Source organism: Panthera pardus, unplaced genomic scaffold (assembly GCF_024362965.1).
Source record: "Panthera pardus isolate Hobbes unplaced genomic scaffold, ASM2436296v1 HiC_scaffold_20, whole genome shotgun sequence".
Classification (NCBI taxonomy): domain Eukaryota; kingdom Metazoa; phylum Chordata; class Mammalia; order Carnivora; family Felidae; genus Panthera; species Panthera pardus.
Genome location: NW_026526766.1, coordinates 10,593,564 through 10,615,204, shown reverse-complemented (window position 1 = coordinate 10,615,204; position 21,641 = coordinate 10,593,564). Strand labels below are relative to the sequence as shown.

General features: G+C 44.8%; 1 protein-coding gene across 6 annotated transcripts in view; it reads left to right on the top strand.

Moving 5' to 3' along the window:
- The window catches only part of DOCK8 (dedicator of cytokinesis 8), a 226,997-nt gene that overhangs the window by 188,837 nt on the left and 16,519 nt on the right, over nt 1–21,641 (top strand). For 5 of the 6 annotated variants that reach the window (XM_019463659.2, XM_019463658.2, XM_019463660.2 and 2 more), the window contains 11 exons: nt 2,114–2,210; nt 3,603–3,737; nt 4,736–4,888; nt 5,977–6,135; nt 6,758–6,858; nt 7,636–7,828; nt 13,153–13,296; nt 14,524–14,655; nt 15,118–15,252; nt 16,889–16,978; nt 20,896–21,132. In XM_019463659.2, the coding sequence (XP_019319204.1) occupies nt 2,114–2,210; nt 3,603–3,737; nt 4,736–4,888; nt 5,977–6,135; nt 6,758–6,858; nt 7,636–7,828; nt 13,153–13,296; nt 14,524–14,655; nt 15,118–15,252; nt 16,889–16,978; nt 20,896–21,132 (1,576 nt within the window). Of the gene's footprint in view, nt 1–2,113; nt 2,211–3,602; nt 3,738–4,735; nt 4,889–5,976; nt 6,136–6,757; nt 6,859–7,635; nt 7,829–8,871; nt 9,192–13,152; nt 13,297–14,523; nt 14,656–15,117; nt 15,253–16,888; nt 16,979–20,895; nt 21,133–21,641 lie in introns of those variants that run through there. The other variant, XM_019463663.2, reaches the window with a different exon arrangement.

Sequence of the window (21,641 nt, the reverse complement as noted above, 5' to 3'; positions counted from 1 at the left end):
CAGAACATCAGGGGCGATGTGTTTTTTGGGTTTGTTTTTTCAAGAGAAACCATGGTAAAATTGTAACTGCTCCCCTTACCTATTTGGAAAAGTTGCTGTAATTATAACAGTGGCCTTTCACCTTTTTCTTTCAGATCATTTTTCAGTTATTTGGGCTCTCTTTCTTTTAGAGCAGTAATTTTCAACATTAGATTCACTAGGCGAGCTTTTAAAGCTCCTAGCTCCCAGATGGACCCCAGGCCAGTTAATTCAGGACTTCCCAGCAGTATTACCCAGAAATCAGTATTTGGTAGAACTCTCTAGGCGATGCTGTTGTGCAGTCAAATTTGAGAACTAGTGTTTTAAAGGCCTGGCTCGTAGGCTTTCTAAAAACTACATTAGTGGGGGTGGTAGTTGCATGAAAATATAAACGTACTTAGTACCGATGAACTGCACACTACAGATGGTTAAAATGGTCGGGGCGTCTGGGTGGCTCAGTCGGTTAAGCTTCCAACTTCGGTTCAGGTCATGATCTCACGGTTTGTGAGTTCGAGCCCCGTATCGGGCTCTGTGCTGACAGCTCGGAGCCTGGAGCCTGCTTTGGACTGTGTGTCTCCCTCTGTCTCTGCCCCTCCCCTGCTTGTGCTCTGTCTCTCACAAATGAATAAACATGAAAAAAAATTTTTTTTAAAATGGTTAAGATGGTAAATTTTACGTTATGTGTATTTTAGCACAATTGAAAACAAAAACGAAAACCAGACCTAGGTCTGCATTGTCCAATACAGTAGCCACATTAATGCTATAAGTGAACAATACAGGCCAGATTTGGGAGATTTAGTGCCCATGAAAGAATGTGAAAGATCTCACTAGTAATTTTTATAGTGATCACACGCAATTTTTTTTTTCTGTATTGGATTAAATACAATATTTTAAGTTAATCCCACCTATTTCTTTTTACTTTTTTTTTTAGTATGACTACTACAAAATAGAAAATGACATTTGTGTCCCTCATTATGTCTCTGTTGAAGAGCATTGCTCAAAATCTAAACCTACCAATATGTTTTTTTAAAAATAACTTTTATATTTCACTTTTCTTATGCAAACATTATCACTTGTACAATGAGGAACAATTCGTTGTTTGAGACCAGAGAGCCTGGCGTAGGCTTGAAAACATTTAAACCCCGGGGAGATCTTGATTCTGAGCCCTCGGGGGTATGAAAGGAATGGTACTGCTCCCATTGCTGGGTGAGGAGGACTCAGGAACAGCTGGTGAACGTGGTCCAAGACTTGGGAGCTCACATCATCGTGCCCCAACTCCCGTGGCAACATTTTGGCCTCGGGAGCATCATGGGAAAATTAATTCTTCGCACTTCCCTTTCCTGGCCACTACATGTAGATGATACAGAATATCCCTTTCCAGCTTCACCTGGATTTTAGGAGAATTCATAAACTAGTGCCTAAAACGTTCTGGTTCCTCAAAATGAACCCTCGTGGAGAAGCAGCACCAGGCGATTTCCCATTCCCTAATGGGTAATAACCAGTTACATCCACAGGAATGCAACCTTGCTCCCCACTGGGGAGAAACAAAAGGCCTGCACTTGACTGAGCCACCCCAAGGTGGTCTTTGGGAAGTCAAGAGACTAACTCTTCCCGGCCCCAGTGCAGAAGCACCACTCTTTTCTAATCCAGCAGTCAAGTTGTTTGCCAAGGTCGCATCACACCTGGCCTCACTCCCTCTGGCTTGTGGTGGAGGCTTCCCTTGACTCACATCTAGAGATGGCTCTCATGCATGAAATACAAGAATGTCCCGAGCAATCAGATTGGCTAGCCCAGTTGCTAGTAGCAACCAATAATTGCTTTTCTACCCATTTGGTTATTTCTGTAATTGTCATCGTTATTCGTAATAGTGGGGCTGTGGATGACGTGGGGACTTTACCTAGAAAATCTTTTTAAGCAGGCCCTAATCTCAGACAGCACCCTCACTCCTTTCTACCTGTAGCCAGCTCCTTTGCTTTCACCCAGATGGACTCCTCAGAACATTTCTTTACGCCTTGGTGCATAGATTGCCATCACTGGAATATGGCCAGGTTTGATATGCGTTTTAATTTGACCTCCTTTTTTTTTTCTTCCTTAGAACAAAGGCAGAGTTAGATCAAGAAGCCTTGATCAGTGGCAATCTGGCTACAGAAGCAAATTTAATCATCCTGGATATGCAGGAAAACATTATCCAGGTGAGGACAACGTACATCTGATCTATTCACCAGGAATATGTTTACTGGACATTCATAAGCAGTTCTTTATAGAACTGTTGTTTATTTGTTTGTTGGTGGGTCAACTCCAGTTGAATTATGGTTGATGTCTAGTATGAGAGCTAAGATTATGACAGGACCAGATTAAAAAAAAAAAAAAGATGCTAACTTTGCATAATGATGTCTGCTCGGGGCACGAATTGGTGAAGGAAAGTCAGTTGTACCATGGCTTCGCCATCCCCGCTGCAGAAAAGTATAGAGTCACTGTGAACTCTGCAGAAATACAATTGGCCATCCTAATTTTATCTCCCAAGTGAATGTTTCCAAGAAGTCGCAAGAAGTCTACGTGATAATGGGTTTTTCGTTAACCTGAGAAGTGAGTCCCCGTGTTTCCAGTGAGACGTCATTTATTTGAGTAGGTCCGGGGCCGCTTTTCTTAGCTAGGAAAAGAAGTATTGTTGAAACGCTGTTAAGCCTTCTAACACCAAAGCAATTGTTGTGGAAAAATAAAGACAGGAAGTATGTGATGTAAATATCACAAAAATAAAGACAAAAAGATACGAAAGATATCTTAAGTCTTTGGCATCATATTGATTATATCTTTATCCAACACTGCTTTGAGTGCTACATGCTTAATACCAATCCTCCAAATGTGGTTGGTTGGTTTGTTTTTAATTTTCAAGGAAATGACACTTATCTGTCATTATCTTGGGTGGTGGTAGTCTTGCTGTTCTATTTAGGACACCGCTGCCCCCGAGCAGCCCCTTTTTTACCGGGAGGCCCACAGTTGTGTTTGGAAACCCGCAAAGAAAGCTGCACCTTCTGTACAAAGAAAGAACATTCCAAGAGCTGTTGTCCAGGACGGGGGGAGGGGTACCTTATGACTTGCTTAGCAGCCCAGAAGTAGGCATAAGTCCCAAACTATTGGGGAGGTTTTATTTATTTTTTTTTTAATGCTTATTTATTTTTGAGAGAGAGAGCACGAGCAGGGGAAAGGCAGAGAGAGAGGGAGACCCAGAATCCGAAGCAGGCTCCAGGCTGTGAGCTGTCAGCACAGAGCCCAACAGACACGAGGCTCGAACTCACGAACCGCGAGATCATGACCTGAGCGGAAGTCAGATGCTTAAGTGACTCAGCCACCCAGTTGCCCCCGATTTGGGAGTTTGGGAATAAAGTCATTTGGAAATAGGTCTTCAACTGTCATGGCATTAGTTGATGTGTGTGGCCACTTCCCAAACCCTTAACATGTTAGATAAAGAGAGATGGAAATGAGCATCGCTGTGCTAATCGTCAAGAGTGCCTCCTTGTGTCTTCACCCCTCCGCTCACTGGCACCGCACAGGGATTCAGTGATGCTGTTCTTCCACTTCCCCAGGCAAGCTCGGCTCTGGACTGTAAAGACAGCCTGCTGGGAGGTGTCCTAAGGGTCCTGGTGAATTCTCTGAGCTGTGATCAGAGCACCACCTACCTGACTCACTGCTTTGCAACACTCCGGGCTCTCATCGCCAAGGTAAACATGCGATGCTTGTTTTCTGACTCTTAATTAAGAGCAGAGAGTCTCATCCAGCTTCACACTCCTCCCTACAGATGCACCAAAACCCACATGGTGTGGCGTTAAGCGACATTGAGGTAAAGGTTTTAAGTCCCCCTAAGAATGTTGAGAAGTCACCATCGAGAAGAAAACAGTGGCTCTCACACTGGAAATGTGCACAAAACTGTAGAAACTTGACATGTCCACTCACTGGAGACATGAGAGCAAAAACAATTGAGCACTTTTACTTTCCCCCTTTTTAATACCGCGTTTGAGTGAGATTAGCATCCTACACACGACTCCCATCAATCAGTAAGTCTTGCAAAATGTCATGTCCTAAAATGACAGATTTAGAAATAAATTGCTCATAGCCTGAAGAATACAGATTTTCCTTACCTAAAATGGTCTAATGCAGTTTATCTTCTCCCCCTGTATTGGAAAAACCTCAGTACCTTCTTCATGGGATCTCTTCCATTTTTTTTTTAAGTTTACTTATTTATTTAAGTAATCTCTACACCCAGCGTGGGGCTTGAACTCGAGACCCCGAGATCCAGAATTGCATGCTCTTCTGACTGAGCCAGGCCTTTTTTTTACACTCAGAAAGTAGAATTCCTCTGCTCTCCCCTGCGGATTATTTTCTCTTTCTTAGTCGCCAGTCATTCCCAGGGGGCCCCGTAAACTCAGGATAATTCCTTCAGCGTTGTGACGTTGCCCGCGAATGCAACCTGGCCCACACGATGCCATTGAATCATGCAGCCCTGATCTTAGTTGTGCCGTTCATAATTAAATCTGAAGTCGACTCCGTTGCTTCAGTTCATCTTCTGACTCAAGGAGCTCGTTATCTTTCTGGAGCAGTGCGTGAGCTCCTCTAGGCTTTCTGCTTGTCCCGGCAGACGCGGCCTCCTTCAACAGGCACCCGGCCCAGAAAGCATATGAAGGTGCCGAGTGACGCCTCATGGCCCCTGTGTCTCTCCTAGTTCGGGGACCTGCTGTTTGAGGAGGAGGTGGAACAGTGTGCAGACCTGTGTCAGCGAGTGCTACATCACTGTAGCAGCAGCATGGACGTCACGCGGACCCAAGCCTGTGCCACCCTCTACCTCCTCATGAGATTCAGCTTTGGAGCCACCAGCGTAAGAGCCCAGACCGGCCGGGGGCCCCAGAGTCAGTAGAGGAAGTCAGTGCAAAGCCCTGGTTGAGGGGGAGGTGGTGGGATTGCCGTGTACTCGTGTCCCTCGTGAAAGAAAACAATCCACGACGTAGATGGTAGCAGAGCTGAATTTGTGACCCGAAACGAACATGAAGACCGATGATGCAGTGGCTTCCATCTGTGTGTTTCAGTGTGAAAAAGGAATGAATGTATGTAGGCTAGAAGTTGGCTTCTGTGGAAAGAAATACAGCAGGCAGGTTAGGAATTCAGAAGCGTTTGTCTGGTTTCCCAGTTCTGCTGAGTGGTGCCAGAATGACCTGCGGAAGAGGGTTTGAAATGATCAGTGTCATCTACACTGGTTTTTAATTGCAGCTTGGCAGCCATTGGAATTCGGCCTTAATGGGGAACCATCTCCCTTTACTTTAGTTTATCTAGATTTTGGTATGTTCTTTGGGAACTTACATTTGTGGTCCTGTTAATGAATATGCTCAAGAGATATTAAAAGATAAATTCGCCCCTGGGGAAAAAAAGCAGCTCCCCCCCCACCCCCCCCACGCAAAATATGTTAGGCATAACCATTTGAAATATTTAGGACATTCCTCAGGGGCTCCCAGGATGGCTGTATTTTTCCATAGGGCTAGAAAGGAGGGAGAAACAGAAAGTCTCTGCCTATCCAGAGTCCAAAAGCTCAGAAAATGTGGCCATAGAGATCCTGTTCCTGTTTGCAGTTTATGTAAAGTCCCCGGAAGAGGAATCTTAGCACAAAAGCATACATCTTTGAGACCCGGCTTTGCAGGCACCTTCCTGCCTTGCAGCATGGAGGCCATCCAGTCCTCGATGAAAATTTAAAGGGAGCTGACAGATTTATGTCACAGCAGTATCCATTTAAACCATTTAAGCAACAGTATGAATCTTGTAAAGTATAGCTCACATTTCATTGAGGGAAAAGGAAATGACGGAGACGGGATGACAGAAACACTGGGGAGTTATTGGTGTCTGGCTCCAATGCCTTCCACCATCTCCTAGCCCAGTGCCTCTTATTTGTCCCATCTCGTCTTTTTCCTGCTGCAGAACTTTGCCAGAGTAAAGATGCAAGTAACCATGTCTCTGGCATCTTTGGTGGGCAAAGCACCAGACTTCAATGAGGAGTACCTGAGAAGATCCTTGAGGACGATCTTGGCCTATGCAGAAGAGGACATGGCCATGCAGGCCACTCTTTTCCCCACCCAGGTAGACAGAAGAGCGTGCCTGGTCTCATGCATGGGTCCGGGATCAGCCGATTATAAGCTTGTGTATGTGTACGTGTGTGTGTGTGTGTGTGTGTGTGTGTGTGTGTGTACTAGGTAATTATATAACATATAATATATAATTATATAACAGTTCTATATTATACATAAAATATGTAAGTATTATGTGTACATATGTATTTAATATATAACATTACACACATATGAAACCTAAGCTGAAGTCCTAAACTGTCTCCTATTTGGTATAAAAAAAATAATAATAATAAATAAAAAAAAAAACACGCTGACGTTCCAGAGTACAGTTTAGGGCTTTTCAGGTTGCAAACGAAAGTTCAAGTTCATTTAAAGAAAAAGAGGGCGGATAGTATAAGGATTCAGGGCCAATTCATGGATCCCAAGCGCCAGCTCACATCTGAGCCTCAGAATCATTTGGACCTGCAAAGATGAAGGCCACAGAGGGTCCATCTAGACTCCCCTACACCTGTGAGCTCTGCTCCCATAGAGAAGAACGTTTATGGTTTCCCCTTGACCTTCCAAAACAGCCCCTCACTTGTTGCTATGGATTACAAAGCCAGGATTATTTAGAGGTATACGCTGTTTTTCAGGTGGAGGAACTTCTCTGCAATCTGAACAGCATCTTATACGACACGGTGAAAATGAGGGAATTTCAGGAAGATCCTGAGATGCTTATGGATCTCATGTACAGGTAAATTTTTCTGATAAAACCAAAAGATGTCACTTGAGGGTCTAGGGTTTGTTCCTATGGAGTTCTCATTGGTGTAATTAGCATAAGCCATGTGGGTACACTCTTTTGGATGACATCCAAAAGCGTATATACAAATTGGTAGAAATTAATCATTCAGAGTGGGTTGGTCCATGCACACGTTTTTAGAAATATGTCCCTAATTTAAAGTGAGGTATCTTTTACAACAGTATCTTCTACTTACCAAAGAATGAGAGAAAAGAACTATCTTTTTGTCATATGAATTATTTTCCATATGTTTCCCCCCCCCAATTATATTTAGACATACGTGTACAGTTGTATTTAGAAATCATATTTTATTTTATAGTTTGACGCTTTGTTTTATGGTCCTTGTTCAGGAGAAACTACTCATAGAAATAAATGTGTTCTGATGTGAGGTCATAGAAGGGTAGTACTTTTGTCTTCTGTTATTATTTTGAGAGAAAGGAAAGAAAAGGAAGGAAAGTGCTAGAGATCTGTTAAAATAGACACCATTTTTTTAGGCCTTTTTCTTCCCTATAAAACTTCAATTAAATGCCGTTTCTTGGGGTCCAGCCCACCCTACCTCTGGAATGAAGACAGCTGGACTGATAAATGTTTGGGGTTTTGTTCTCTCATTTTCTGAACATGTTGGGGGAAACTCTTGGGATGGGGGGATTCCTGGGGGAAACAGTGGCATCCACAGCAGAAGAACAGTGTCATTAGCCAGCTGTCCCTGAAACCTTCCCAATATGCCCTCAGAATTGCCAAAAGTTACCAGACATCTCCTGATCTGCGGCTGACCTGGCTCCAGAACATGGCAGAGAAACACATGAAGAAGAAGTGCTACACGGAGGCCGCCATGTGCCTGGTGCACGCGGCCGCCTTGGTGGCCGAGTATCTGAGCATGCTGGAGGACCACAGCTACCTGCCCGTGGGCAGCGTCAGCTTTCAGGTGGGGGACAAGCTCAGCCTTTCCTTTAGGGCAGGGGTTCTCACCTGGGGGGAGCAGTCTTGCCTCCAACCCCAGAATGCATTTGACAGTCTCTGAAGACATTTTTGGCTGTTACAAGTGGGGGGTACCTCTGACACCTGTAAGCCAAGGTTGCTGCTGAACATTCTATGATGCGTATCAGTTCCCACCACAAAGAATCATCTGGCCCCAAACATCAATCAGTGGTGCCAAGGATGAAAGAACCCTGCTTTAGCAAATTACATTTGCCTCTTCTAATCGCTTTACCATCTTGTTTGGGGTATCTGTTAATTGTTTACAATAAATGTGGAGTTGATAGGCCCCGTAGACATTCCCAAACACTCAGATCCATGATTACATTTGACCCTCCCCATCAACCCGTGAAGCCGGCACATAGGCAAGGTGTTATTACTCCCACTTTACGGATAAAGACACTGAGACAGCAGTTTCTCTTTTTCTCGTTTAAGCTCTTTCTCAAAGACTTATAGTTGGTGCAGTACACGGACACCTGTGAAAGTACTTTCCAAACACGGGAGAAATGATTTCCCTCGTGGCCCGTTCATTTGATCAGATGCCCCAAGTCTGTAGCGTCCCACACGTTAGTCCCAAATCAAGGAAGAACTACATCGACCCGGGAAGAGAAAAAAGGAGCTGAATCAGTACTTTCTTGGAATAATCTGAATATGACCCATAGTTAGCAAAGGAAAGTGGTCTACCAGGCCTGAAAGTTGGCTCGGGCTACAATGCTCGGTGGTCACTTGGACAGCTTCTGCCGAACAGTTTAATACGGTCTTTAGAGAAAACAAAAGTTTTATGAGTACCTTTTTAAGAGACACCTAATTTGCAGAAATGACTCTCCTTGAAACCATGAACAATATAGTTCAGTAATAGAGCCCTTTTCAAGCCAGACTCGCAGTCATTTACAAGTGTATTATCTTTGCTTGAATCTACGTGACTGATTTTATAACAGGCTTTTTTTCCACTATTGTTCTTCAACACAATTCTGTCATGTCTGTGTGAACCAGAGGGAGAGGACAATTCAGAACATCTTCCCTAGGCTTCGAGAAGAAGTCCCTGGAACTGTTGCTGGGGGGCCAGGAGCTTCGGATTTTCTAGAACTCTGTTCACCTCTTCACCTGTTTGCTTCTTATTATTAACCCCTCTTTCCTTATGGCTTTTGATAACAATGCTATTTATTCTAACATTTTATTCTCAGCAAATAAACTCTATGCTCAATTCAGAAATGTTTGTCATAAAAACCAAAAGGGAAATTCTTATCCAAAAATCATAAAAATATCACATCTGATTTTCATTCACATAAAAGTGAAGAAAGCTATAAAAATCATTTTAGAGGTATCTACTTCTTTCATCACATTCATTTTGGCCATTTGATATTATCAAGGATAAATATTATAAGTGCTACTCTTTCAGTTCCCAGAAAATCTTTAGGTGTTTTACTTAATGTTGAATTATGTCACCCTCCTTTTGTGTTTCATTAACTGAACTATTTCTTAACATTCTTCTCTGCCTTTTTCACAGTTACTATATATTTTTTATTTTTTTTAATGTTTATTTATTTTATTTGACAGAGGAGAGAGAGACAGAGAGGATGAGAATCTCAAGCAGGCTCTGCAATGTCAGTGCAGAGCCCCATGCAGGGCTCTAACCCATGAACCATGAGATTATGACCTGAGCCGAAATCAAGAGTTGGATGCTTAAATGAATGACTGAGCCACCCAGGCGCCCCCCAACAGTCACTATATTTTATTTACTATTGTTCACTTAAGTTTTAATGGCATTTCATGATTGACTTTCATGTTTGGTAAGCTTAATAATTCTAATTTCACCTAGAATTCAGTTGATGTGCTTATAATAAGCTATGCCAAGGCAAGATAGAATAGTTATTCTAGAACCAACAGAATTCCACATCTCTTCCGCATGGGGGCAGATAGCTCTATTTCTCATACATCCATATCCATTCATTTTATTCTTCTAGATGATACTGAGCATTTATTGTGTCTTCATGAACTTTACGTTCTAGCCAGGGAGAGCAACATCAGATTCCTTATTTGATTCTTTATTGATTCCTTATTCCTTACTGATTCCTTATTCGATTCCTTATTGAACTACCTTTATGATAAATGTAATAAAGAGGTACAAGATGCTGGGAGTGTTTATAATGTGACCTAACCGGGGGATTGTGAGAAGCTCAGAAGGACCAGGAAGGGGAAGGCAGAAGGAACTGTGAAGTATGAGGTCCTCATGGTGCACAGAACATGGTGAGATAGGTGTTCTCAGCTGGGGAAGAAGAGCCAAATTGTGTTCCTGCCTATGAGTCAATTGCTTTCTCTCAAGGAACACATACCAGATCTTTTTGGAAACGTATGCTTGCGAGTGACAAATACCTAGCCTAGACCGACCTTAGGTGGAAATGGAATTTATCAGCTTGCCTGAGGGAGGTGAGCAGTAAGCAGCACCTGCCAAATTGGAAGGAAGGCCCCAAACCATGTCATCAAACTTCAGTGGCATCACTGCTTCCTGTCTCTGCTTTCCCTTATGTCGACTTCATTGGGCAGACGTTTCCCATACTCGCTTAGGTTAAGGCCTTCCCTGGTTCCAGACCAAGAGAATAGAGAGATGGTTCATGGCTAGCAGGTCCCAAGAAAGTCTCAGTGGATCTTATTGGTTCTGACAGAGTCACGTGTTCATCCCTGAACCAATCGTAATGGCTAGAGAGATGGAAAGCTCTGATTGGCTGGACTAGAGCGCGGGGGGGGGGGGGGGGGGGGGGGGGGGGGGGGGGGGGGGGGGGGGGGCTGCGCCAGGAGTATGGTTCCTTAGTTTGCAGAAAGATGAAGGACAGCGTTAACCACAGATGTCCAGAGCTGATTTTTTAAATACTGTGTGCTTTAGTTTTCAACCTTGTTCTTCTCCAGTAGAATTGAATTTTTGGAAAAGAATTACAAACCGGAGATAGATAAATCTGTGCGAGGAAAATAACCTTGAGGCCACTGAATTCCAAGGCCCTGAGATCGTTGAAATTCTATGCCCCAGAGAGCAGTGTTTATTCCACAAACGTAGATATGGACACATTCTCAGATGCTGCTGTTACTTCTGCCTCCCTGATTCCCAAGCCAGGAAAGGCTGCCAGAATCTTTTTCCTCTGATTACAGCTAACAAAGCTACTTTACTTCAGATCTGTTCCTGTCCCTGTAGAAAATTGCATACAGTTCTAATAGTACTCACTTCTTGAGTTATTAGATTCTTGTAGCGGAATCCCTTGTACCTTCTGTTATTCCGATCTGGAAACATCATAATAGAAAGACCAGGTTTGGAAAAAGACTGGCTCAAGAGATTCTGAGAGTCTCCTATATTCCTAAAACTGCAGTACAGTCTGGGATGTGAAGATACAGGACCGTGACAGCTCTCTTCTGTGATTGCTAAGGTTGAGTCCCTTGATCTTGCTAGCCAGGCGAGGAGGCAGGCAGATTTTTCTTCTCAAGCCAACTCTGGTCAGTTAGTAGCAGCCGACTGGAATGCTATGCTGGAAAAAATTTTGAGACTACAGTTGACCCTTGAACAACATGGGGTACCCCCCACATAGTCAAAAATCCACATGTAACTTTCACTCCCCCTAAACTTAACTACTAATAGCCCCCTGTTGAGCAGACACCTTACTGGTCACAAAAACAGTCAATTAATATGTATTTTGTATGCTATATTTATAATATATTGTATCCTTACAATAATACCTAATTTTTCCTTAATTTCTTCTTGGTATCTCTAAGCCACATGGTTTGTGAGTCTTTTCAAATTGTTGCAAATCTCAAAAATTTTTCGAATATATATTTTTTAATGCGCGTAAGTGGGCCCGTGCAGTTCAAACCCACTGAACCACAGTTCAGTGGTGCTATAATTGATTAGTTATGCCTGCTATGAGTGTAGGAATAGAAAAGAGTGGCGTGTGTGCTACCTGTTTGCAATCTCTAAGCTGGGAGGATTTCCCAAGTCTTTTATGCTCTATGTGCATTTCTTCCACAGCTGTGAGGTTGAAAAAAATGACTCTTAAGATGTCAAGAGTGAGAGTCACCGCAAGGACCAGAGAGGGGCTGAGGCGAGAGAGGCACACAAGGATCAGAATTTAAGGAAGCACTCACTCTTAGAGTCACATGAGTTCAGAGTCATTACTTACAGGACCCTGAGAGTGAATACCTCCCTGAATTTTGTGCTCTTGGTTTTTTCGCTTGGTTCACGCTGGCCCTGGTTACTGTACTCCCTGCTGGAGACTTTAAACTCTATGGTTTGTGTAAAGGGAAAGCTGTATATAGGAACAAAATGAGCGAAAACAACGGTAACTGCCACATTGCCATAAACACGTCCACAGAGAGGACATTCTCACTTGCTGTTATAGGATGGTTCACCTGAAAGTCAAGTCAGTAGCATTGTACTCCAGAGGTTCACCTGGCTATGGAAACAAGGAGTCTAGCTAACTGTTAATTGGCCTTTGCTTTTATTTTTTTTTAATGTTTATTTATTTTGGGGTGAGAGAGAGAGGGAGAGGGAGAGAGAGAGAGGGAGAGAGAGAGAGAGAGAAAGAGAGAGAGAGAGAGAAAGAGAGAGAGAGAGAGAGAGAGAGAGAATCCCAAGCAGGCTCCATGCCCTCAGCACAGGGCCCGGTCCCTCAAACCATGAGATCATGACCTGAGTCACAACCAAGAGCTGGGCGCCTAACCGACTGGGCCACCCAGACACCCCTGGCCTTTGCCTTTTAAAAGCCATGACCCCAGGATGTCTGGGTGTTTCAGTCAGTTAAGCATCTGACTCTTGATTTCAGCTCAAGTCATGATCTCCCAGTTTGTGAGTTTGAGTCTCTGTGCAGACAACGTGGAGAGTGCTTGGGATTCTCTCTCTTCCTCGCTCTCTGCCCCTCAGCTGCTCCCTGGCTCATGCTCTCTCGCAAAACAAATAAATTAAAAAAAAAAAAACATGACCCCTGCTGGGTGTCCCATAGGGTCGTTTCACAAAAGTAACTCAACCATTGTTACGTCGAGGTACGTGTCCTTTACGTACATCCTGATGGTTAAAAAGAAAAGACGACTAAGTTTCGAAGACCAGTTGCTCAGTGTATTTTCGAGATGAATGGCAGCCAGAGCCTCCTCTGGGTAGAATTACAGACCTTGTAAAATCACAGGCTGGGTGAGGATCTTTGAACGTGGGCTGCCTCGTTGCTGCCTCGTGGGTCCCTGTGGTACCTCTCCTTAGCGTGGCTCCCCCGTCCTCCGGGCTTATAGTGCGATCTCTTTCAGAATATTTCTTCCAACGTGCTGGAGGAGTCTGCGGTCTCTGATGACACCTTGTCCCCTGACGAGGACGGTGTGTGCTCGGGCCGGTACTTCACCGAGAGCGGCCTGGTGGGCCTCCTGGAGCATGCGGCTGAGCTGTTCAGCACGGTCAGTGCCTACAGAGACCCCGGGGCCTCCCTGCAGACCGAGCGCCTCGTGAGATGCAGCCTTACCACCGAGCCAGGCGCGCCTGGTGCCGGGATGCTCAGGGGGCGGGGTGGCCCCCGGATGACTTTGACGTATGCAAATTGCATCAGCTCTCCAGGTAGCTGAGAAAGCTTTCATCACTGCGGTATTCCGGTCCTCATGGCAGGCTCTTTGCCTGGGCAACAGCATCCCTGCATTATTTCCATTTTAACAGGGTGGAGGTTAGGCTGCAGAGAGGTGAGATGACCCGCCCAGGGTTACACCGCAAATGACGAGGTGGGTTCTCACCCCCTCGTTTTCCCTCTCATGGAGATAATCATGGGGGCAGAGCCTCTGGGAAGAGAGGGAAGGAATAGATCGACTGTCTTCCTTCTTGACAACTGGGTGATCCTCAAGTTTGTCACAAACCAGGACCAGCTCGGAGAATTGTGGGGGCTCACACCGCTGAGACTCCCCCCATTCCCCTAGTCTGGGTCTAACCACCCCTAATAAGAGAAAAAAAAAGGTAGATGAAGTCCGTGAGATTCAGGGCAGGGAAGAAAGTCTCTTGCCCATTTTTATTCTGATAATCCCTCACTGCCCCCAGTTTTTAAGCCGTGTAAATATCTAATACATCACTGTGTTTCGCTGATCCAATTTATGTTTATCTTTATATTTTTCTTTCTTTTCTGCTTTCATTTCTAAGTTCCTACCCTACGCCCTCTATGTATTTTAATTATTGTTTTACTATCTTTTCTTTTTTCTGCTTTCCATTTCAGGATTCAGAGAAAGTGCAGTATACCTCTGTTTTATTCTTAAAATGCAAGAAAGTGAACTAGTTAGAACCCTACCAACTCCTTTCAGGCATGCGTTGAACATTGGGCTACAGAGTGGCCCCTGATGACATTTAAACACTCTGAAGCTGTCTTCCTGAATAGTTACTGTTCCCTGCAGCCAATCTCCTGTCTGTTTTTATCCCTTGAAAACCCTTTTTCCCAGTTAACATCATCGTAAAGGACCATTTAGCATGTGTCTAGTTCAGTGTGAGCGCTCCAGCCATTCCAGAGAAGCTCAGACATCACTCCTGCTCTTAGAATATCGTGGTGCCAATTAGTAATCCGTTCTCCGGCACTTACTGAACTCTGAATGTTCTTCTTAACTTGCCAAGGGATTAAATTCTTTTTTTCCTCTTCTTCTTCTCTTTCCAAGGGAGGACTGTACGAGACAGTTAACGAGGTCTACAAGCTGGTCATTCCCATCCTGGAAGCACATAGAGACTTCCGGAAGCTGACCTCCACACACGACAAGCTACAGAAGGCTTTTGACAGCATCATTAGCAAGGTAGTCGGGGACCCTGGCCAGTGGGTCCTGTTACCTGGCAGCAGGTGACCCTGTCCCAGAGATGCTTAGCCTTGCTTCCTCTCTAGGGAGGGATTGGCCTGGAACACATCATTACTGTAGCTCTCACCTACTAAATGGAGAGGGCCTGGTAATAGACAGAGGACCAGAGTGCAGACTGTGAAAGAAAGCAGCTTGAATTACTTTACAACCAGGAAACATGAAAATCCTTTAAATTCACTTAAAATAAGTCCTAGAAATCTTTTGTGGCATTTTGATTGTTATTATTTCCAAAGTTTATTCCATAAATATTACATTTTTTTTTAAAGGAGTGATTTTGGTTTATGTTAGCCATAGGAATAAAATGCTTTGTAACATAACAGTGAAAGACTCCTGCCCTTTCCAAACCAGTAGATCTTCGAGAATTTCCTAGCTAAAAAGAGGCTTTCTTATTTTGCTCATTAGGGTCATAAGAGAATGTTTGGAACCTACTTCCGAGTTGGTTTCTATGGATCCAAATTTGGGGATTTAGATGAGCAGGAATTCGTTTACAAAGAGCCTGCAATTACCAAGCTACCTGAGATTTCTCACAGACTAGAGGTAAGAAAAGTGCTTGATATTATATACTTCACAAAAGCAAGTTAAAGTGGGTTATTACAAAAAAAAAAGAGTTATGGATTCATCGTTGATCTGTATAAAACTTTTCCACATTGCATTTATAATATGAAGGTATTAGGTGAGGTCATAAGGTAAAGCAGGATTTGGATAAATTTTCCCTAAGATTCTGTGTATGTTTATCAAAGTTTATAAATTTATATGGTGATTATTTATTTTCAAGACTATCTAAAAGCCACTTGTTGTCACGTGCTTTCTTATAATTCTTTTGAAATTTTAGTAATAGTTTTTCAGTATGAAGATTTTTTTTATTTTTTATTTTTTTAATGTTTATTTATTTTTGAGAGAAGGAAACAGAGCATGAGTGGGACAGGGGCAGAGAGAAAGGGGACACAGAACTGGAAGCAGGCTCTAGGCTCTGAGCTTTCATCACAGAGCCTGACACGGGACTCAAACTCATGAGTGGTGAGATCATGACCTGAGCCAAAGTCAGGTGCTCAACCGACTGAGCCACCCAGGTGCCCCTCAGTTTGAAGATTATTACCTTGACTTTGAATCTAGCCAGATTACTGAGTTATCCTTAGAAGATGTTATGGCCATCCTTTTGGTATCACAGGACAACACATCCCACTTCTGACACAGAGATACTCCCAATAGCCCTCTTCCTGCTGAGCTGATCCAAGGAGCCCTCCTCTATGGATTTTCAGAGTCACTGTCTAACCTCATAGGCTGGAAGCCCAAACCTGCTGTTTACATTTGATCTATAATGTAGCAGAAAAAAACGAAAGCATGTTCCTGGAGGAACGGATGGAGAAAAAATAAAACAGCCCAGGGAAAAGTGAGAAAAGCAGACACTGAAAGGGCCAAGCACTTAGAACTCAGGAGGAAAGTCAAGAGGTGCCTGCCAAACAAAACCCTCTCAGGCTGAGTAACTGAGTTCCCTGAACTGCTTACAATTAGCTCAAGATTCATTTCCTCATGCCTTCTTGCCATTGCTTTGAATTTACTCTTTTTCGTGACTGTAAAATTTAAAACACTTTAGTTGCCAAATTGTTCCTTACACTATCCATCCATGGCAAATAAGACAAGAGACTTCAGTCCCTACTTGACTCAAAGGAACCATGGCCCAGAGTGGTTGGATAACTTGTCCAAAGTCATTCAGCTCATGAGAAGGAAAACTAGCAATTGACCCCAGGCCACTTGGTTCCCTAATATGTTTCTTCAACATAGAACTAGAAGTATATATTTTGTCTTCTTGTGGAGTATGGTTTGTCACATTCTGGGAAGCCTGGTGACCTCCAAGTTCCTGGGATACAAAAGGCAAGAAGGAAATTGTGCCATTCCCCTAAAGCTTCTCAGGAAATATGATGACATTGGTTGAATCAGACCTCAAGCATACTCATTAAAAGGAAGCCTATGTCAGTTTGCCATGCTGCACTTCCTTATATTTTTATTTTTGTCTCCAGAAATGCTGAACCTGCCTCATTAGTTCAGAAGAACTTCCAATAATCAATGAGCAAATTCTTCCTTACACTTATTCCAAACTGACTCCGCCTCTGAGACTCAAAGACTTGCATTACATTTAGGTCACCTTTATAATCTGTTGGTTCTTCTTGCCTAGGGATTTTATGGTCAGTGTTTTGGTGCAGAATTTGTGGAAGTGATAAAAGACTCTGCTCCAGTGGACAAAACCAAGTTGGATCCTAACAAGGTATGGGGAAATTTACAAGAAGTAACCCTCGGGCTCTGATTCTCTTTGTCCTTATGCCAAGAACATAAAATGACCTCTCTCTGGGCTCTCAAAGTCACTTAAGTGCAGCCATACTTTTTTGTCTAGGGTTCAGCAATTAAATGGTTGGATCATAAAGAAACCGTACTCAAAGGCAGGAACCAGAACAAGAGCTACCATTAATTAAACATCGACTGTGTTCCTGGCACTCCATCAGGCCCTTTCTTTACTTCATTTCATTTCATCCTCCGAGAGCCCTTTGAAGTAGGTGTTGTTATTCCTATTTTACAGAGGAGAAAACTGAGGCACAAAATGAATAAGTGGCATTCCAGGATCACGCAAGTGTCAAAGCCAGCACTCAAGCTCGGAGTCTGTCATCCTCAAACCCATCCTCTTCATCATTGCCCTTTATTGCCTTTCTCTCCAAACTTGACACTCTCACCTTCAAACATACTGAAAAGATGCACGCTTCTCACTGCCATGTAGTGGCCCCCTTCTTTAGGCTGCAGGAATTTCTTCCAGCCCCGTGTAGGGCCCCTGTGCGGTTGGGGGAACGATGGAAAGGGCTCGGGCCTCAGTGTCCTCACTTTTCACATGAGGGTGTATTCTGTCCCACCCCCAGCTGGCTGTGCCGCGTGCAGTTGGACTTTCCCCAGCCGGAGCTAGCGTCACCCTCCACAAGTTGCAGGCTCTTCTGACACTAGCCTCGGGCCACCTGCACTTCTGACCAAAGGGCTAGTAAACTTGGGGGTTCCTATGGCAGCCCTCGGATTAGGTAATCCACTAGAATAACTCACAGAATTCAGGAAAGTGCCTTAAGACAATTACAGTTTTAGGGGCATCTGGGTGGCTCAGTGGGTTAAGCGTCTGACTTCAGCTCAGGTCATGATCTCACAGGCCATGGGTTCGAGCCCCACATCGGGCTCTGGGCTGACCGCTCAAAGCCTGGAGCCTGCTTTGGATTCTGTGTCTCCCTCTCTCTCTGCTCCTCCCCCACTCATGCTCTATCTCTCTCTCAAAAATAAATAAACATTAAAAAAAATTTTTAAAAAGACAATTACAGTTTTATGATAAAGGGTACGCATAAGGCAAAGCCTGGGACAGACCCCAGGGTTTCCGTGCACCTTCCTTGTGGAATCTAGGCATGTCCCCCCCGCCCAGCAGCTCAGTACGTCCACCTGTCAGGAAGCTCCATGGAGCCTCGGTGTCCAGAGTTTAATGTCCAGGCATGATCGGTTAACTCGCGGCCATATTACTTAAGTCTCCAGCCCCCACCTCCCCTCCCTGGGAGAGACCAAAGAGTCAGCCCAAAGTCCCAACCCTCTAATCACATGATTGGTCTTTTGGGTGAGCAGCCCCCATCCTGGGGACCCACCAAGCTTGAGTCACCTCATTAGAATAACAAAGATACTCCTATCTCTCAGGAAATTCCAAGGGTTTGGGAAACTGTGCCAGGAAAGGCAGACGAAGACAAGCTACATTCCTTACTGTATTACTGGGTGCTGTCTTCCTACACAGCCCACCTCTTAGATATGTCCACGAGGCTGTCTAAGCTGCTGGGAATAATGCAAGTTCAAGGCATTTATTACACGCTGGGGGACAGAGGAGTGTTTGCCATCTGGCAGGCCTGCGAAGTAAGAGTCCAAACCCTTCCCTCGCTCCTGTCCTCCAGGACACTCAGGAGATGATGCAAGTAGGGAGGAATTGACCAAATGTTAAGAGTTTGTTTTTCTGCATATTTCAGAAGACTTGCTCGCTTCAGACACCTTCCCTAGTCCAGGCCTGTAGTAGTAAGTGTGGTAAGAGCTGAGCTAAGCTTAGAAGTGTCGGAGGTCCTTGGAAGATGGATGCCCATAGCACGCGCTGGGTAGAATCGCCAGCGATGTCCCTGATGCAGGGTGCGCTGTTCCCCTCTTTTCAAATGCCCACGGCAGGTTATGAGAGTTCTAGATGAGAAGCTGAACCCAGAATAACCGTCGGACTTCATCACACTAAATGGCGATTTACAGTCTGAGGTCAATTATGTCTTCCATCCGTTTCAGTGGGCGGGTGTTATGGGATCTATGGTCATTGTCATTTTTTTTTTTTTTTCTGAAGAAGCTTTCTTTCTTTTTTTTCATTCTTTTGTTCTTCCTTTCTTTCTTATAGAGAGAGACAGAGAGCATGCGCAAGCAGGGGAGAAGGGCAGAGGGAGAAGGAGAGAATCTCAAGCGGGCTCCACAGTTAGCACAGAGCCTAATGAGGGCTTGATCCCATGACCGTGGGATCATGACCTGAGCCCAAATCAAGAGTCGAATACTGAACCAACTAAGCCACCCAGGCGCCCCTAAGAGGCCTTCTTTCTTAATAAATGCCCTTCTTTAGTGTATGTGCAGATGTGCACGTGCGTGCGAATTTTAAAATGAGGTACATGTGGTGAAATTCACCTTTCTGGCGTTTAGTTCTATGAGTTTTGACAAACACATGTAACCACCACCATAAAGAAAAGTTCCATCACCCCAAAATATTCCCCCACGCCCCTTCTTTCTACCTTTAGCCCCCTGACAGTCATTGATCGGCAGTCTGTCTCTGTAGTTTGGCCTTTTCCAGGATGTCACTTAAATGGAAACCTATACAAGTGGACCCATACAGACTTTTGGGTGTGGCTACTGTCATTTCACATGATGCATTTGGGATTCATCCATGTTGTGGCAGTTTGTTCCTTTGTATTGCTGAGTGGTACTCTTTTTTTTTTTTTTTTTCATTTTTTTAATGTTTACTTTTATTTTTCATTTTTTTTAAACAATTTTTTAACGTTTATTCATTTTTCAGAGACAGAGACAGAGTGCAAGTGGGGGAGGGGCAGAGAGAGAGGGAGACACAGAATCCAAAGCAGGCTCCAGGCTCTGAGCTGTCCGCACAGAGCCCGACGCGGGCCTTGAACTCACGGACCGCGAGATCGTGACCTGAGCTGAAGTCGGACGCTTTACCGACTGAGCCACCCAGGCGCCCCTATTTTTCATTTTTTTAATGCTTATTCATTTTTGAGACCGAGAGAGACAGCGCATGAGCGGGGGAGGGGCAGAGGAGAGGGAGACACAGAATCTAAAGCAGGCTCCAGGCTCTGAGCTGTCCGCACAGAGCCTGACGCGGGGCTTGTACCCATGAACCACGAGATCATGACCTGAGCTGAAGTCGGACGCTTAACCGACCGAGCCACCCAGGCGCCCCTATTGCTGAGCGGTCTTCTGTTGGATGGATGGATGTACCACTTCCTGTTTCCCCATTCTCCACGGGAGGGACATTTGGGTTGTTTCCAGTCTTGTCCGTTATGAAGTCTGCTCTGGACAGTGTGCACGTAAGTTTTCATTTCTCTTGGGTGCACACATCAGAGTGGGATTCCTAGGTCGTATGGTCAGTGTCTTCTCTCTGGGTAAGAAACCGCCGCCCTCCTTCAGAAGGGCGGTACCATTTTACATTCCCACCATCCGTATATGAGAGTCCCAGCTCCTCTCCATCCTTGGCGATGCTCCGTACTGTCCGTTTCCTTTCATGTGGCCATTCTCCTGAGTGAACAGTGGTCACAGTTGTGCCCAAAAGGAAAACTTGTCTGTTTGCGAACTTGCATACCAGGTTTCAGGGAGATGAGGTAGCTCTGCTTGGAGGGGCAGCTTGTGGATCTGACCTCACATGGGCACGCTGCCCCGTCCTTCTCACACTCCTTCCCGTCCCTGGGGGCGCAGAGCAGGGATGGCTGACGCCTGGCGGCTGACGTCTGACCCGAGGCTCTCAGCTGCTGTGGCTTTTGTGCACGCACAGGGGTGGTGCAGCCGTGCTGTGTTCTGGCATGCCTCCCCGGTGCATCCTGGGTGGTTTGCAGCCGAGCTCATCTCCTCCTTCCCCCACCTTTTCCCCTCCAGGCCTACATACAAATCACTTTTGTGGAGCCCTACTTTGATGAGTATGAGATGAAAGACAGGGTCACCTACTTTGAGAAGAATTTCAATCTGCGAAGGTTCATGTACACCACGCCCTTCACCCTGGAGGGGCGGCCTCGGGGAGAGCTCCACGAGCAATACCGGAGGAACACCGTCCTGACCACCATGCACGCCTTCCCCTACATCAAGACCAGGATCGGCGTCATCCAGAAGGAAGAGGTAATGGCCCCCGGACTGAGGTCACCACTCAATGCATGAGTCTCTCTCCCAGGGTGCCACACACCCCTCCTCCGTGCTCCTTCGTGGTAGACTGGAGTGAGAACCCAAAACGAGACATGCTTGAGATATCACGGTGGTGGGTCGCGCTCTGACAGTCATGGCCCCAGGGAATCCCATGTAGGCAGCTACATGTTTCATAGCACCACTTTATATTGAAGTATTTGCTATGTAGGATTTATATCTTTAATATAAATATCATGACATGACTATAGTATTTAACATGTGTCTTTTCATGATATGTTTATATGAAATATACACTGAAATGTTAAATATTTCAATTTTTATATATTTGGAGGCTTACAGTTGGGTTATTAATTGTTAGAGACGGAACAGGATGCGAGTAGCCCCATGAGTTGATGGTGAGCTGGAAGAAGGGCCCCGTGCGAGGTAGATGAGGAGAGCAACTGACTTCTAGTCCCAGATTCCCCCCGTGGCTTTGCCCAAGGCAC